Raw genomic sequence first — 15,135 nt, 5'->3', positions numbered from 1 at the left:
GTATGCAGTACCCTCTGGGAACAGTACAAACAACTTTTGACTACAGGTATAGGAAACCCAACCTTTGGTATAAGCTTATACTGCACAGTTTTGGTAGTGTGTTGAGCAGCCAGGCTTATCTCAAGCGGGATCAATGGGAGCTGTAGGGGAGTTACACAGAGAGTCACAGTGACAAGTATTCAAATAAACTCTTAAACTCAAGGTTTCTTGAATAAACCATTTATTAATGTATTTATCAGTCAGTAAGAATAGGCCTTCTTCAGAAGGGAGCACTATAATAGTAACACACTAATACACTTCAATACTGTACACCCTTAGTTTCTAAATCAGTAAAGACCCTTTTGGGATGGTCCACAGACACAACCTACACCCTCAGGGTGGCTTCAATATCTAGGGTGCTGGGGACATTAATATCTTACTGTTTGCATTTAGAGCACTGTTATAAGTTGGTAAAAGGAAAAGATTATTAGAACAACAAGAGACCACAAATATTCTTAAGCAGGCAAATACTTTTTTCGATCCCCACAGCAGAGTCATTCAGTATAACAGGCTAGGCCAAAGTCAATGGGCAAAAGTCTTATATAGGATAAGCAATTCTGGTAGGTAAGTAGAACAGTCTTTGCACAATGTTTTAGAAGTCTTTGAAGAAGAGACGAATCAAATGTAGGGCCACAAGTCGTTAGACTTGTGAGTGGTAGAAGATGCAAGCAACTCTACAGCAAGAGGTAAGTTCTCTCGGACTTTGTACAGTACCTTTGAATTGAAGAAAAAAATGCAGCAGATTACTTCTGTTCCTGTGCAGCTATGCAGATCTCACAGTTCTTGGGTCTCAATCATGGGGACAAGAGGGAGAACTTCTGGGGACTCCTGCACTGCAATGGGACGGTCACTGCTTGCAACCGGCAATCTTCAAATCAGCGGCTGTTCAGTGTTTCAGCTCCTCGCGTCTACCGCAAATAGCAACACAGCGGTTCCTGGCTGTCGAGATGGCCTTTCCTTGCTTCTGGGGTCCAGCACTCTGTTGTGGGGGCTCAGGCTCGGTCAGTCCTACTTCCTGGGCCAGCTTAAAAGCAACACACAATCTGCTGTTCCTCTCCCTGGCTATACCGTTTCCAGCAGCAACTCTGTGGAAATTAAACCATCTCTGAGAAGGATGTCCAGGTGGCTTACTTTGGAGTTGATTGGTCCCACCAACTCAAGGGGAGAAGTGGTAATTGCAGGGGCTCCTCCGTCGATAAGAATTTGGAGTTTCAGCACAGCAGTAGGGCTTCAACGGGCAAACCAATGGTCCAGGAGTTGCAGCAGCCGTCCTCTTCAAGATCTTCTTCGGTTCCTTCGTCCAGTGGCCGACTCTGCTTTCCAAACCAAAAGCCTCGCCTTTCATTCAATTCTCTCCCATTCATTCCAGCTGAGCTGTCTGTCACCCAGAAGGGTAGCTGTCCTTACCGGAAAGTGAGTCGGACAATCACTACAGAGTGCATTTGGGTCTCATAGGTGACCAAGCAAAGGTAGTTTGGGGCACCTCCCTCACTTCCTGTCTACCCCAGACACCCTAGAGCCAGAGGTGGGCTTCACTCGTGAATCCCGCCAAAGGCAAAGCGAACAATGGGACCAAACCTGGTTTGGCACGCATAGTAAATATCAAGAAGGACCTTTCCACAAAGAAGTGGCGAAAAAGAAGGATCCTACCATTTTAGCTAAATGGTGGCCTTTCTGTGCATTACCGAGGCTGAATTAACAGCCTGCGAGTAAAGAAAACTAAAGTCATAAAAGTAGTTACACTGCCACCAGCCATTCAAGGAAACTTGAAATTGTAACAAAACGTTACCAGGTAAGTAAGAAGGGGGATAAATCGTATCCCCCCAGTACTCCACATAAGGTGGGGTATGCTGGCTCATTATATAAATATATAAAATGTAAAGGGGGATAAAAATCCCTCTTTCCTACTTGGGAACTGTAGTTCACCCAAGTATAGGAAAGAGTAATTAACAGGGGAGCCCAAGGGGCAAACCAGCCTAATCCCAAAAGTTGTAGGAAACTATAACTTCAACCATACACTGTGGAGAGACATAAAACGGTCACCCATAGAAAGAGTAAAAGACTAGGTGAGAGGGGGAAAAAGATTACCCTTCACCTAGGGACAAGGTAAAATAGTTACCTAGTCGAAGCAAAAACGTTCTGGAGTTGACACAGGTCAGGAAGATGTATCATAGATATGAAAAACTTACCTAACACCCTCCCAGGAGCAACCACAAGTCGGAAGGACGTTCAGTGTAGAATAGGGGATAGAACGCTGGCCCGGATGTAAGAGTGGCTGCTGCGACATCCGTAGTCAGTCCGCAGACCGACGAGAGAACCGGGAAAGGGAGAGTGAAGTGAGCGCAAGTCACCTGACCAAAGAGGCATGGAGAATGTTCAGCCTCCTTGACTTCAGAACCGCTGCAGCATGTGCAGAACCTGCGAGGGAATGCAACCGCAGGGGAGCGAACGAAACAGCAGAGGCATCCCGTGCTCATACCCGAGACCCATCAAGAAGTCTGAAGGTACGAGGAACGTTTGGGAAGGCACGGGAAGCCAGAGCAACAGTGTCTGGGATCCAAATTGGAACCGGAGAGCCCCGGGAAGCCAGAGAAACGGGATCAGGGACCCGTATAAAAGCTGGAGTGGCCTGGGAAGCCCAGCAACAAGGGCCTGGAACCCATTATTCAGAAAGGAGGATGCCACTGATGTCCTTTGTCAGTGACTGGCAGGTTAGTGAGCCAGACCTGTTACACTAAGAAGGTCAAGGGAAGAGCCATACGCCCTGGCATTGTGAATCGTGAACACCTAAAGCAGCCACGGGGCGAGCCATACCCCCTGGCATTGTAAAAGCGTAAGAAGGCCAAGACGAGAGCCATACCCCCTGACATGGTGAATTGGGAAAACCTGAGAGAGGTTCGGGGAAGAGGCATACCCTGTGACATTGTGATTTGTGCAAGGAAAAGAGAAACCGGGACAATGGAGTCAATCCCTCTGGTGTCTGTGAACTCTGTGATAGAAAACCAAGAGAAGGGAGGCATTCCCTTGGGGACCAGGATTCAAGTTGTAACTTCGGCTTTATTTGGGAATAGAGACTTTTTATTTGCTCATCTGGAACCCTTGTGTGCTACACTTGAAATGAACTAGCTGGGGATAGGAGTCTCCCCCCCTCAAGAAAGAGTCCTGAGAGACTAATGGCATGGTATTCCGCTACACAGAAGACCGGGAGCAATCTTCTGTTTTAAGAAGACTTGGTAGACCCGTTTGTTGTTTAGTTAGAAGTGTAAGGGATGAAATAGGTTTGATACAAGACGATGGACTTTTGATTTCGGTCTTCCTGGCACTTACTTAGTTTAAGTTGAGGCAGGGTAACCCCCTGCCTCCCACCCTTGGGAATAGGGCAAGATGGCAGATTTTCTTTGCTTTCGTTGTAAAGAAAAGTGTATAGCCAAAACTGTATAGGAGACTGTGTCAATGGTAGATGATTCACATTTTTTTGCAATTCAGAATGTTAATGCATGGCTGGGTGTCGGGAGGGACTTGAAACATTGTCCCTTAATGAGGTGTGTTCATCTTTAGGAGGTAGGTCTTTTGATGATGTCTTACTTTTGGCCTCTGAGTGAGATTAACACTGTTCTGAAGAGCTGGAGATGTAAACACGTTCAGGAATGATAGACCTCTCAAAGAATTAGTCAGATGAACTTCAAGTAATATGCGAACAAGCAAGTTTAAAAATAATTCCTGCAAGACCGCTTTGGGGTAATACGTTTCATTAGATAAAATGAGAACCTGATTATGATAGATCGTAATCTGAGCAGAAGTGGCTATGTTGACAAGACCTAAAGGTTTGATGGCTGCATTAATGACGGTATCCTATATTGGGCATCCAAGCTAGATGAATGGATTAGTAATGGTCAAATTAGAAAAATTATGGATTTGTATAAAAACTTAAATAAGGTACGCTTTAAATTTTGATCAGGCCTTGTGAAAAAGACTGACCGTTCTAGGGGAATCAAAGTATCGAATTTCAAATACTTAGCAATGCTTACAACCAGCGAAATATATATGAATTGATAAATAGTAGAGAGCAGTAACTGCTAAATGAGACTGCTTGTGCCACTGGAAATCTGAAGCCACTGGAAATCTAAAAATAAACTAGCTGACTTGATATTATAAACACAGAATACATTGCATAAGTGCTGATGTGCACTGTTGGACATCCTGCTTCTGTAACATAGCAGAGGCTTTGCATTGTTGACAGGTTTTTCATAGTCCTGTTTAAAGTAATGCAGATCTTGTTATAATAAGCCAATTGCCCCAGAAAGGTAAATATACAAAGGGACCATGTTTGTTTTGTAAACAGTTTTGCTTAAATTCTTAGCAAAAATAAATTGGTTGAAAGAACATTTCAAGAATGACATTCACCACGAAGCAGCATTTAGAGGCCTCATCTTGAATTGGTACTGTGTAGTGTGAATCGTAGCATTTCAAAGCTTTTCTGTGTTAGTCGCCTACAAATATGGACGCTAGATCAGAGTATTCCACGTTTACTGGTTACCAATCTTCTCGTTGCTTCATTTAGGCGTCGATATAACTTGTATTTTTGAATCTGATTGGCACATTGAGTATGAATTCATGACATGTTCACCATTTGCATAATTCTGGCTACAGAATGAGATACACATATGCTGTTAAATTATCTAATGTAATTATTTTTCCTCATAGATGCATTGCCTGATGGATTTAGTCAGCAACTTGGTGAAGAAGAAAAGCGAACTAGAGCAAAATTTGAGCCACAGCTGCCACCACAGCCAGCACAGTCTGCACCGTCTCAAAATGCTAAAACAAAAAAACAGGATGCCTTGCCTGATAGAAAAGTTTCTCCGGTATGTAACAGCCATTATGTATATCTATGTCTGTGAGTGTCTGTGCATATGTATTTTTCACTGAAAAACATTGGTTAAGGGACAGTTCAGGTGATCTGAAAGCAACAAAATCTTTGAAAATCAGTGGATGTGGGAAGTGAAAATAATGTATACCGTGTGTCCCCCGGTTGAAGACCCTTAGGATCTAATGATGTGTTATTTACATAGTGCTTACGCCTAAGCGCTTTGCATAGACCACATGTACCTACAATATCACTCAACCAGAGTTGTTAGTTATTTATCGATCTAGGATGGATGAGAGGCTGAGTTGGCCTTGCCAGGATTCAAACCTGTGACCTACAGAACGCAGCAATGAGCGCTCAACCCACTGAGCTATCTTGGAGGCCTCTAATTTTGTATGTCAGTGTGAATCCCATCTGTTATGTATGTGTTCATGGGCTTTGCAATGGGGACGGGGGGCCTAGTTACGATGATCATAACTTCCCACATCCGCTGAATTTTCAATGGTTGTGTTGCGTTAAATCTGATCACCTTAACTGTCAACTAAAGTTGTTTCAGTGAATTTCAACGGTATTGTTATACCATAGTTTATTCAACGGCCGCTGTGCATGTAGCACCAAAAGGTTTCTTTGGGGCCGACTAGCCATGGCCTTCAGCCATGGCCACTGTACATGTTACCCCAATAGGTTCCTTTGGGCCCAGTAGGTCTAAAACATCCTTTTTTCTTTTCTCCACTCGCTTACGATTCCCCTGATAATGGCAATGAACTACTCATGCCCACGGTATTCCCCCGGCATTCCCACAATAATGTGAAAATGCTTTAAAATAAAAAAAAAATTCCCTGCTCTAACAGGCACTCAACAAGTGCTCCCCCCCTTTCTGTGACCCCCCCCCCCACACACCCCTCAGCTGCTTTTACCCTCAGCTGCTTTTTCCCTACCTGGCTCTCTCCCATTACCCCTTTTCACTCTTTGCTTCGTGTGAGGCATTTTCTTTTCCGAGCTCATCTTGCGAGATTACCCTGATAATCTGTAAACATTCTAATTGTAACTGCTCCACAGACCACCCGAACTCTCCAATTTCACAGGTATTCTCTTCACTCTCCCCACCTCTAGCCTGATGCAATGTCATCCGTTTTCTTCATCCTTTTTTGCACTTTTTGGTTTTGCATTCCCCCAGTATTAGCAGGATAATTGCTTGCACTGAGAAAAATAAAAATGGCGACTTCATTTCTGAAAAGTCTCCTTGCTGCAAAGCACCATGGGAGATATAGCAATGTTATGGGGGGAATGGGGCACCACCTTCCCTGTCAAATTGTTTAAAACCTATTGGATGGAACAACCCCAAACCTATCCCGGAAATTAAGTCAACCCTTCGTGCCCAGGTTGTTTCCTATTTGGTCCGATTCCGTCCATCGGTTTTTGTGTTTCGGCTCGATAACGTTTTGACATTTTCTCTATGGGAAAATGAATGGGAGTAGGCCAAAAACAGCATTTGTTTGCGTTCTTAATGACTTTTTAATTTCTTAACAAATCTTGCCCATAATTTCTAATCGGGGCAGGGGGGCCCGTGACAAACGTTTGTTTGGAAATTCTCAACCAAATCTGTCCACCAAGTCAAACGTTATTAGCAATTGGATTTTCGGATTTCCTATGGTTTGTCACTCACCTTAATTGTAGGGCGGCTAACGCTGCGCTATAATTAGTATATACAAAGCACAACATCTTTTAGTTTGTTCCTTATACAATTTGACCCACAGGCGCTTAACTCAAACATTTTGAACCGTAATTCTCCCAATCCCATCTTCATTAACACCTAATTTTATTTTTACGCTGGTGAAAATGGATGATATTGAAGGTCTCCTTCAGAAACTGTAACCTGCGAATCACGACTATGACTTTATTCCAACTTTCTTAGCAAGACAAAATGCTCCACATTTCTAACCGCTTTCGTGAATGCTTCGCTGTTCCAGGGAAATGTGCCCCAAGAACTTAAGAATTCGTTTCTGACTTTGCTGTTAAAGAAACCTTCTTCTCCAGATCATCAAGTACTTTCTAATTGTAGCCCCATTTCTGGCCGGCCTTATCCATCAAAGATTTTAGAAAAAGCTGTAACTATACAGCCGCAGAATTACCTGGGGAAGAACTCTAGTCGTTTTGGGGTGTAGCGCTCCTGTTACAGGTGTTGTATGATCTTTTTAATATCAACTTAGGTTATTGAAACCTGTTTTGCATCTTTTCCGAATTGGACTGTGCTGTGATCATGGGGATAATGGTCCACTCTAGACTTGATTATTGCGGCACTCTTCTGTTAGGAGCACCATCAAATCTGCTACATCGGCTTCAAGTGGCCCAGAATGCTGTAGTTAGACTTATATTTAATTTTGGTCTCTCACTGGTTGCCTGTCCAAAAACGAATTGCATTTAGGACTTTGTGCCTAATATATGAATATATTCATGGCGTAGCGCCCAGTTATTTGGCTTCCAAAATCAGTATCCATTATCCCTCCCGGTCTCTTTGCTCGATTGGGCAAAATATACTGGTTGTCCTGTCTTCTCATTTTGTCTTTTGGGGGGGGAATCAGTGCTTCTCAATTAGTGGCCCCCGCCTCTGGAACGCACTGCCTCCTGAACTCTGGAAAACATCTCCTCTGGCTCTTTTCTGCATGTAAGACCTACCGGGTTTCAATAACCTTTGCCTCTCTGTTGAGGAAAGGAACATCTACGCCTAGATGCAGGTCTATGCTTGGTTCTGTGAGGATTTGCATGTTATACATTTCAAATCAAATCATACATGACATTTGGACACCCCACTCCTTTCCCCATATTTCAGCCACTTTACACATGAGACAGTTTCTGAAATCTGCAAAACATCAATGTGGTCGTAGAACGACCGGACAAAGCTCATTTTTAGCATCTCGACTTGAGGAACAAAACTCAAAGGTCCTAACTGGACCTTGAAAACCACGTTTGAAGGCCCTAGGATGCACTGTTTTCTGAGATATTTTCACCGCAATGCACTGCACCAAGGCAGAGTAAGACAACAGGTGGGGAAGAGTGCACAGAATGTCCCAGTATGCTGCAGCACACCATCTCTCGCCTCCACTCCACGTCTGCTCCAGGGTATGTCAGCCAGCCACACGTGCCGATTCGGAGTGCAGTTTACTTCAGAGTGCAAAGCATATCAAGTGATAAACGACTCGGAACAGTGACCTACAAGGTCAGTGATTTTCAGTTATTTTCAACCGTTGATGACAGTGCTATCATGTCTGTCTACAGAACCTGTGCAGATTATGGGTATTTTCTGCTAGTATATTGTATTGCATTGCAGTCATTTGTATAGTGCCTTTGGCCATTTGTATGGCCTCAACACGCTTTGTGGTAGGAACACCCTCTGGGACCGACATCCAGGTATGGGAAAGTTCTTAGAGGAGGCTTAAGATGCATGTGTGTATTTGGTCAAGATTAGGATTTATGAGGGCTGGCTAGGGTCCAGTAAGCAACCCAAGAACTCAGGCATGTGGATGGGTGCTGAAGGAGGTCACGGTGGAGCGCTAGTGCAGGAGAATCAACATGTACCCAGCTAGACCGGAATTTGTCATAGGGTATCACTGTATTCTAATGGCAGAAGTGTTGAGGCAAGTCTGTTGTTTAAATGCAAAGCGGTTATGTGACCAGCTAGACCGAATTTGTCATAGTTGCATTCTAAAGTGTGTGGATGGATATCCCTGCCTGTAGCAGATGTTCACTGAAGTGGTGCCTTTATAGATGCCTTAAGTTCAGATGGAGCTTATCTTTGATGTTGCTGTGTCATCAGATCTTCTGTGGGGAAGAAAAAGCCACCTACCTTCGTAGACGTTTCTAGGCACTATGGACCTGCTACCCACAAGTCTACCAAGTGCAACAGACTAGCTGTCCTTGACCATCTTCTATGCGAGGCAGACCGGCTACCATAGAAATTAGGATAATGAGATTATCTAAGCGCAATAGATGGGTCTGGATGGTCTTACTACATATCTTCCATGTTCTATAAACGCTAACCAAAAGAGTCTACTAAGGGCAGTATCAAGGATAGCTGCATATAACCACTGTGCATTACAACGGTTAACTTGAGGAGTTATAGGTTAGCAAGATATATCTTTGAGCATCATGGGGGGGTGGGAGGAAGGGCTAAACATTATAAATCGTAAATGCTGCAAGTGTAACGTGTGTTAACATGCATGTGTTATCTTCTAGTTGCAATGCCAGGCTAACCAGCGTATCGAGGTACAACCCCATGGCTGTCCTTACAGGTGTTATAAGCATGTAAGTGAGCTAATATCAAGGAACTGTCTGGTCCATAACCAAGGCCCCAAAGCAGTGGCAAGCTATCCTGATAGATCTTTAAGCACAGAAGGGGGAACCCTAATGCATCATTTTGTTGCAATTGACAGTCTGTCCTTAAAGGACCACAGGCGCGTTGGCCCAGTTTGCCCTAATGCTCTCCATAGTGCTGGGATATCATCATAAAACATCTGGGTAAATGGACAGGCTTGCAAGAGAGTGCTAAACCATTCCTAACCCCCAAAAAATCAATACAGTTTGTCACTTATACTTCCCCCTCAGGGTCCATCTGTGCATTACATTTCCTACCACCAAATTCCATCTTACTGAGTCACTATACATGTGTGTGTGTCGACCTGTTGAAGTTCCAAATAGACAAGGAGTTTGGACAAGTATTTTTAAGTTTTTCATATTTACAGTCACCCCTGGTCAAGATTGTTTGACCTGCTTTGAAGGGATACAGATTTTCCTTTGAGACGAATTACATCCATATGTTTGTTACTATTATTTCTTTTTACACCTCTGGTAGGTTTACTTGGGGGAGACTGTTAGGCAAGATTGTATGCAGTACCCTTTGGGTGCACTACAACAACCCTCCTGGCAATAGGAACCTAACCTTTGTTATAAGTCTGTACTACACAGGTTGGTAGCGTGTACTAAGGGACTCAAACCCATTTAACACGTTGTACACTGCTGACTTCATGGCTGCCGGTTCACATGAACCACCGGAGACCATGAGGCCATCAGAATTTAATAGACCAAGCATGATGGAACTGACGGGTCAGCACCCCACAGAAAGTGATGGACGGGCGTCCCTGTATAGATACCCAAACATTAAGGCTGATATCTCTGACAAGGAAGTCTCCTATGAGGGGAGGGCCTGGGAATTAGATCCACAGACATATCACTTTCCAAGGGACCAGTTGGTCCAATTTGATGAAAATCCCAATGAAATGAGGCCCAAAAAGAGCGTCCTGAAGACCTCTACCCAATTAGGGCAGTGGGGGGATAATCTGCCAACCCTGGGAGCAGGGAGGAGTCAGAAGACTACTCTCCTGTGCCCCACAGGAGTGGAGAAACTAGGCCCCACCATTCTGCGCGCCCCTCTCAAGCTCGCAGAATCAGGGAGTGCCTAAATGATCATGAGGGGACCTCAACTAGTAGCGCCTCTGAGTATGAGGGCGAGTGGACTCTGGTGACTAAGCCAAAGAAAGCAAACAAACTCAAAAGAGTTATGGCAAAAGACCCCATTAGGCAGATTAAGGCCCTTAGGAGTGTCATAGCCCCATACCAAAATATTGTTTGGGAACACTTGGAACTCTGTGAGCAGATGATGGACACTCTTCATATGAAAGACAACCAGAAAAGCGTAGAGTATGTAAAATGGACATTCTCCCCCGAGAACTCCAGTTTCTTTGCTGGACTGGAGGACCAGAACCATTAAAGATGGTCCTACTAATGGGACCACTAACTCCCCTGATTATATCAGCCCCCAATACAAGGCCAACCGACCAATCATGGGGTATGCATGGACTCCCCTAGCCCAAGCGGGGGTCCAATCAGGTAAGTACTGCCCGGGACACTTCCCTCCTAACTTCCCCCAGGAGGGCAGTAATTCCCCAAATGCTGGGTTATGTTTCTTCCCCCGATGCTCACAAAACTCCAACCTGCAGGGCAACCCTCCTTTCATTTCTCGATTTCAGGAACCCAGACAACCCAGTCCGGTAGAAGGGAGGTCAAGGGTGGAGGGTTACCAAAATTCACCATATCCAGGGTATCACGAGAGAAGGGATAGTTGGCCTTCCTGTGATCCAGCTAGGGTTGACCAGAGACCCCCGTACCAGCCAGAACAGGTGTCCCAACTGGAGCGCCAGGTCCAGAACCTAACCCAGGATCTGGGTCGCATGTTGAGGGCTCAACGGAACCCTCAGATGAACGTGGCGGCACAGAACGCCACAAACCAAAGATCTGGCACCCCAGAACAATGACGGGGCGAGAACCCCGACAACTCACTGGTTCCAGAGCAAGAGGCACAGGGGAAAAGGGGGTGTAAAGCCCTAAAGGAAGCTTCCTTCATCACTCGCGAAAAGCCCCTGGACACCCAGGAACCAGAACAAAAATCTTCTGCCCCTGAAAATCTGCAACCCGATGAACAGAGGGTGGGTAGGAGAAATAAAGAACTTAAAAAGACCCATTTTGTGGAGGAAGTTGATGTCCTCCAATTTGAAGGGGAAGAATCCTTAGAGGATTCAAGGGAAAAAGATCTTGTGCTTCAGGGACGGGGGAACTCCTCCCAAAGAAAAATGGGTCCCGAGAGATTTAAATGAAGACTGGGTGGATGTAGGGACTGAGTCAGAATCTGCCATTATGAAACCCCAGAATGAGCACCTAGAAAACCCAATAGTAACAGGGATCACAAACCTCACCAACCGATTCATGTGACTGCCTCTAAAAAAGGGGGAGGGCAGCCCAGAATCAGAAAAAGGGGAGCCCAAGACTCTCCAAATGTCTTTTTCTTTCAAATCCCCAAACTCCCACACAGAATTATGCCTAAACTGCCCCTGTGTCGGAGTCAAAAATAAGGAAGTTGACCACCCAGCTTGCCCAAAATGCACATCATCTTTGCCCCCTTCAGGAGAATTTTATGCCCCGGTCCAAGTGCAAGGGCAGTGTACATTTTTGGCACTGGTGGACACTGGATCCGAAGCCACTCTTCTGTCAAAAAGGGCCTTTGATCAGCTAAATTGAGGAAGTGGGGGGGCCGGGGGGGATACCAGATCCCTCTCACCCCTCTTCCTGGACAACTACAGAACTTCGTTGGGAATGAAATTCCTGTCGAGAGGACTACGTATTTGGAAATAGAAATTAGGCAACACAAAGTGAAACACCCGGTCATAGTCGTGACTCCAGAGGGCACACCCTGTCTACTGGGGAATGACATCCTGCGTAGGTTGTCCCCCCTAATAGACTGTGTGAACAGGGTCCTCTGGACTCAGACTAACAGGCCAATAAAATTGAAACCGAGTGTCAACCATGTTAGTTTAAATGATATGATATATGATATTTTATTTGTATTGCGCTCGTACACAAGTGTTTCATGGCACATGCCACATGGTTGAACAAAAATCTGATCATATTGAGTTTCATTTCCAGAACAGTCAAATACCTGACATGACAGTAATTGCTGTTGGACAACCAAATGGTGATGGGAACTCCTCTCCATTCCTGAAAATCAACCTTCCTTCCAGTTTCAAGTGGCATTCCACACTGGAAGGGAATACTTTGAATTCTATACCAATTCATAATCTGAAAATCCCAATCCCATAGCTAAAAGTGATGAGAAACCAGCTCAAAGTTTAGCCGACATTCAGAAAATTAGAGAACGGTTATTCTCCAGCATGGGGTCTGGCATGGATTCACATGCTCATGAATATTCCCCGTCGTCAGGCTGGGAATCCTCGGTAAAGAAAAAACCAGTATCAGTTTCGTTTCTGATCTGTCTTTCGTAGTAGTAACCAATCACTGGTCTCTGCGTCATACTGACCACAGCCAATGACTGCCCTCTACCTAAGCACCGCCTCTGGCAGCCATCTTCAGATTTTTACCGCACGTTCATGTGTTGGGATCCTCGTGCTATTGCTCTCTGTCACGGCTCGCTCCCTTCGCTCCCGTTCCCGCCACTTGGGGGCATGTTTTGGGGTTTATTCCCTACTGGACATTTCCTTCGAACCCTATGCTACAGTGTTCTGATGAATTGGGAGCGTTAAAACCTTATATTCCAAGTGACTTCCCTTCCGGATCCATTCCAGGTTTTTGGCAGCCAGCATGTTACTTAAATCAAATGACTATGCTTCCCAGAATGCCTTGGCTCACTGCTTCACCTCCTGCTTCCCAGAATGCCTTGGCTCACTGCTTCACCTCCTGCTTCCCAGAATGCCTGGCTCACTGCTTCATCTCCTCCCTTGCAGCACAAGGCTGGGTGGAGGATAGGCAACACCTGTGGCTGCAGGTGCAGCAGGCGGCACGCCTGAGGGGTGTGCTCGTTTAGCAGCTTTAAAAGCCTCAGTTTGCTTCAGTCCGGCGCTGGTCATTGTAGCAGTGTTCCTGTTGTGACTAGTCTCCTGTTACTTGTTCCTGGTTTCTGTGCCTTGTACCTAGTTCCAGTTCCTAGCTTTTGTGCCCAGTTCTTAGCTCCTGTATCTTGTTCCTCTGTCCTGGATTTCGGATTAATGTGCTAATTGATTTATGCTTTCTGAATTTCCCTTTCTGTCTTCCTCTGTCTGCAGACAGCCTTTCTATGTGCTTAACTCTTAGATGCAGCCCAGGTTGCCGGTGCGTTCTGTCTCTTTATGCTGTCCTGGTTACTGAAAAGCTTGATGCATTAATCTTACTTTAGTAGTATTTGTTTACTGCCTTTTTTCCTTGGTTGGGTGGGAAAGGTTTCCTTTTGTAATAGCGTTTCCCCTGCTCCTGATCCTACTTTATTCAGATTCCATTCCATATTTTCCATTGCACTTCTGCATTTACTTTCCATCGAATATTAGGTGTGGGTGTTGTTGTAACATGTTCCAGTGTGTATCCCCTTTTGTTTTCCTCACAAGTTAACATCACAATTCATACTTGCCCCTGACTAGGGTTTTATGTATTTTGTTATCTTTAACCCTTTGCTTTTACAGCCTTCTGGGTTCCTGTTTGATCTACAGGGTTCGTGAAATTACTGACATTCTAGTGGTCTTTCCGGTCCTCGTGAGTACTGTTTGAATGTTCCTTATTCAGTATTTTACAGAGTGTCAGTTCACAGAATCTGTCCTTGCTTGCCCGCTACGTGGGTTTAGCGCTGTCAGTATCTGTAAGAGCATAGTGGGTAAAGAGTTTGCTGACTTTCCTTTCAGTTATAAGGAGGTCTTAAGTGCTTACCCCACATTCCTTTTCATATATTGGTAAATACTTTATTTGCACTCCTGGGTTTATACATACAAGAGTCTTGGGTATTTTATGCACGTTGTTAGATCCAAAGTTGTTCACTGTGTTATTCTGTGCACTTTTCCCCTTGCCATAGTCAAGGCCTTCTTCCTTTCTTAACACTCTCGAGCGTTAGTGCTATTTTTTCACGTTTTTTGCTCAAAAACTTCGTTTTTTCAGTCAAAAGAGCCTCAAGCTCCACCGACTCTCCATCCGATCAACGGGGACCCGTGTCGGATTCGTCTGCGCCCCTCAAGGGTGAAGATTTCGTCGAACTACGCTTTTGGAGGACTCCAGAAGCTTCTCAGGCCCGGACATGGCCCAGGAGAAGGGAAGCTCGACGCCCGGAAAGCTGTTCAGGGTCTGCCCTGGATGCCAGCTGCAGAACGTCTTTAAGGAGGACGAACACTCCTTTTGTCTCTACTGCTTACATGAGGACAAGACGCACGTGGAGAAGGACTGTGCGTTTTGCGGCAATATGTCGGAGCGGACCCTGAAGGACCGCCATCAACGTCTCGCCAACTGGCTGGAAGGGAGGAGCCCGTGAGGCGAGAAGAAGAGGAAGAAATCCGAGCGGTCTTCTAAGACCTTTGAGGACGCCCCGGCGACGGGGGTCCAACACAAGGCCAAGCACCGCGAGTCCGCTGGCACCGGGAGCGCCGAACGGTCGGGCTCTACGGGCGCCAGGCAGGGCGCACCCTCCCCGGCACCTTCAGCCACGAACCAACGCTCTGGGTCGGGTAAGAGGAAGGGCGAGCACCCGGCAAAGCTCCTGGAGAGGCCCCGGTCGAGCTCGAAGGCCCCATCGGAGGGGGAGCGAGGCAGTGTCCCCCCCCTCAAGGATAAGGCGGTGAGCGCACCTAAGGTGGTGAAGGCCTTAATCCATCCGGCCAAGCCCTCTATCGATACTGTCGCGGCGACCCTGGCTCAGCCTGTGGAGGCTACAC

The 15,135-nt window shown here is 45.7% G+C and overlaps 1 protein-coding gene across 1 annotated transcript in view; it reads left to right on the top strand.

The window, feature by feature from the left end:
- Window positions 1-15,135, top strand: part of DHX29 (DExH-box helicase 29) — a 1,426,484-nt gene that overhangs the window by 125,238 nt on the left and 1,286,111 nt on the right. Inside the window, exon 5 of the mRNA XM_069627279.1 lies at window positions 4,744-4,904. Within this exon, the coding sequence (XP_069483380.1) occupies window positions 4,744-4,904 (161 nt within the window). The remainder of the gene's footprint in view (window positions 1-4,743; window positions 4,905-15,135) is intronic.

The sequence above is a fragment of the Ambystoma mexicanum genome, chromosome 6p (genome assembly GCF_040938575.1).
Source record: "Ambystoma mexicanum isolate Mex_15411 chromosome 6p, UKY_AmexF1_1, whole genome shotgun sequence".
Taxonomy (NCBI): Eukaryota; Metazoa; Chordata; class Amphibia; order Caudata; family Ambystomatidae; genus Ambystoma; species Ambystoma mexicanum.
Note: the sequence above shows the minus strand (reverse complement) of the source record. Positions and strands in the feature narration are given on the sequence as shown.